This window comes from Sinocyclocheilus anshuiensis, unplaced genomic scaffold (genome assembly GCF_001515605.1).
Source record: "Sinocyclocheilus anshuiensis isolate Anshui unplaced genomic scaffold, SAMN03320099.WGS_v1.1 scaffold1312, whole genome shotgun sequence".
NCBI classification, from domain to species: domain Eukaryota; kingdom Metazoa; phylum Chordata; class Actinopteri; order Cypriniformes; family Cyprinidae; genus Sinocyclocheilus; species Sinocyclocheilus anshuiensis.
This window is the reverse complement of record NW_015544237.1, coordinates 528807-532554: the sequence shown is the minus strand read 5'-3', so window position 1 is coordinate 532554 and position 3748 is coordinate 528807. Positions and strand designations below refer to the sequence as shown.

Here is a 3748-nt window from a genome sequence, read left to right as displayed (position 1 = left end):
CGATTACAAAACTATACAGGTATTCAAGGGCAGGCTTTAAGATGGTTTAGATCCTACCTGTCCGATCGCTACCACTTTATTTAAATGGGAGTCATCTAAAGTAATGGCGTGCCACAAGGATCTGTCCTTGGTCCTCTGCTATTTTCGATATACATGTTGCTCCTTGGTAATGTTATTATTAGAAAATACGGGATTAGTTTCCATTGATATGCTGATGATACTCAACTATATATCTCAACAAACCAGATGAAACTTCTAAATTATCTAAACTAACAGAGTGTGTTAAAAATGTAAAGGATTGGATGACCAGAACATATAAAAAAAAAAAAAAAGTTTGAATAATGTTATATTTTGGCTGAAAAAAAATTTGTAGAACATTGTAAGAAATGCTTTTGTAACGTTTAGATAACATTCTAATCACAATATAAAAAAACTAGACATTTCAACGTTTTATAAACATTTCGAAACAATGTTCCCACAATGTTTTTATAACCCACATTTGTCACTTAGGAAGATATGTCTTGCTTTCTGAAAGAAGTGTTTTGCCTAAAACATGAACAAATATCTGTCAGTGGGCTCAGAAAAATAACTTAATTCAAGGCAAAACAAGATTATCATTCTGATCACATTAGTAGATATTTTTCTTGTTTTAAGCAAAAACCCTTTAGATATTTGTATATGGAAATCCTGAGGAAGAACACGATGTTTGCAGCGCAGAAGCTTCCAGGAGCTGTGAGGAGAGTGTTTTAGAAGTGAAAGTGTGCCGCCCATCCCAACGAGAAGAGTCACTTCTGAAATAAACCTGAGGAGGAGCTCAGGAACATCATTAGAGGTGCTGATGACACTCCAGTCAGACACGGCACTCACGTCTGGACGATGAAGATCGCTCTTCCTCTGTGCTGATCTTTACACAATCAGGTAAACGAACAGAGAGAACATATACGCTCAGATCTGTGATGATCAGAGGTGTTTGATTCGTTTGTGCTCTTCACAGGAGATGAGTTCTGCTCTCATTCATGACAAACTCTTCATCAAGTCATTCTGGGAGCAAAAGATCAACAATCACAATCACATGACAGAAACTGAAGAAGAGAGGATGAAGAGGAGCGCTCTCACCAAGTAAGTCTCAGAAATCAGTTACATCACAATATAATATCATTATAGTAAACCAATTACGCTGCAAAAAATGACTTTCTTACTCAGTGTTTTTGTCTTGTTTTCTAGTATAAATATCCAAATCTAGATTCTTGTTTTAAGTGGAAAAAAAAAAGAAAGAACAAAAATGATACATTTTTTTTAGAAAACAAGACTTTCTATCTATACTCATTTGGCTTTTCAGGTAAATGTATCTAGATGCATGCATGTTTAGATATTTATAATAGAAAACAAGACAAAAATACAAAAAGTGATATTTTTACTCTTGGATGATAATAATAATAATAACTGGATAATAATAATAATATAATATAATCCAGAATAATTGCAAGTAAAAAACACTCCAAACACTCTATATTATATAGTCTTTTTTCTGTTTGATTTCACAAATGTGACCCTGGAGCACAAAACCAGTCATAAGGGTCAATTTTTTTAAATTGAGATGTATACATCATCTGAAAGCTGAATAAATAATCTTTCCATTGATGTGTGGTTTGTTAGGATAGGATCATATTTGGCTGAGATACAACTATTTGAAAATCTGGAATCTGAGGGTGCAAAAAAAATCTAAATATTGAGAAAATCATCTTTAAAGTTGTTCAAATGAAGTTCTTAGCAATGCATATTACTAATCAAAAATGAAGTTTTGATATATTTACGGTAGGAAATTTACAAAATATCTTCATGGAACATGATCTTTACTTAATATCCTAATGATTTTTGGCATAAAAGAGAAATGTATAATTGTGACCCATACAATGTATTGTTGGCTATTGCTACAAATATACCCCAGCGACTTAACACTGCTTTTGTGCTGCAGGGACACATATATTATTATTATTATTAATATGCACAGTCCAGTGGCTGTGGCTGTGCTGTTCTCTGAGCTGATATTTAATATCTGTGTCCTGCTGAGGACAGAAGATTATCAGAGTAACGGCCCTCAAATACAATAATCCATGTTGAGACGGCAACAGGTGTACAAATATATTCAACTGTATTTCTCACGTACAGTCAATTATACTTATGTTACAGCGAATTCAGAGAATTACTAAAGCTACTTTTTGATCTCACATCCAACATCAACCATTATATAATACACTACACTATATATATATATATATATATATATATATACACTTGTGTATATACATGTCGTTTTTTTTGTGTATATGCAAGGATGCATTAAATTGATCAGAAGTGTCAGTAAAGACATTTATGTTACAGTAGATTTCTATTTGAAAAAAAACGCTGTTCTGTTGAACTTTCTATTCATCTGTCAATCCTGAAAAATAAAATGTATCAGTTTCCAGACAAATATTGTGCAGCACAATTGTTTTCAACATTGATAATAATCAGAAATGTTTCTCGAGCAGCAGATCAGCATATTAGAATGATTTCTGAAGATCATGTGACACTGAAGACTGGAGTAATGATGCTGAAAATACAGCTGCACATCACAGGAATACATTACAGTTTAACAGATATTCACATAGAAAATAGTTATTTTAAATTCTAATTATTTTACTGTATTTTTGATCAAATAAATGCTGTCTTGGTGAGCAGAACAGACTTCTTTCAAAAACATTTTAAAAAATCCTCAAACTTTTGAACACTAGTTCATATGCTTGAAACTATGGCTGCAAAACTATTAATCACGATTAATTCAAAATAAAAGTTTGTTTACATACTATATGTGTGTGTACTGTGTATATTTATTATGTATATATAAATACATAATTAAAAAATAATATATTTAAAAAAATATATGTACTATGTATATTTATGTATATATAAATACATAATTAAAAATATATATATTTTAAAAAATATTTGTATGTGAACGTGTATTTATATATACACAATAAATATACACAGTACACACACACAGTATGTAAACAAACTTTTATTTTGAATTAATCGCGATTAAAACAATGTGGCGTTTTATCAGAAAGCTGCTTTTTACAGTCAGTTTAACAGGATTGCACTGATTGACGTGCATGAACTCTACAGTAATGCGTTCTGTTGTAAAGGTTTAACCGTGTGATTTCAGGCTGCGTGACGAGTGGCTCACCAGACTGGACCTCCGGACCAAACATCTGAAGAATTTTGGCGACAATCGCGGGGGAAATCCAGCACTGAACTAACTGTGACACACAGATGAGTGCAGCTCAATAAACACAGTCACCGAGTGCTGCTCCGCTCTCTTTATTTCACACATTCAGAGCGATGGAAATATAGAGGTTCAGGCCGCGGGGAACAGGTGCGATGAAGGACACAAGCTCTGTCAGCCCTCGTTTAAACACAATCCATCATCCATAATGAACACAAACCCCTCTGTGTCGCTGTAGAAAGTGTCAGAGGTCATCCAATATTACAAACCAAACAATAATCAAATGAAAGTCCATCGGGTGCCAGCGAGTGTTTATAATGAAAAAGTCAAAAAGGGAACCAAAACCGAGCCGTTTCACAAACAAATCATCATCTACTTCTTCTTCTTCTTTCCTTTCTTCCCTCCTTCTCCCTGCTGTGATCCGACCTCGGCGCCGCCGCTCTTCTGCGTTCTGCTCTTCAGTTTCGGGATCATCTCCGC

General features: G+C 33.8%; 1 protein-coding gene across 1 annotated transcript in view; it reads right to left on the bottom strand.

The window, feature by feature from the left end:
- Positions 1–3347: 3347 nt before the first annotated feature.
- Positions 3348–3748, bottom strand: part of LOC107697602 (signal recognition particle 19 kDa protein-like) — a 2683-nt gene continuing 2282 nt past the window's right edge. The window contains exon 5 of the mRNA XM_016498399.1: positions 3348–3748. This exon is cut by the window's right edge and continues 3 nt beyond it. Coding sequence (XP_016353885.1) covers positions 3641–3748 — 108 coding nt within the window. The 3' untranslated portion in view covers positions 3348–3640.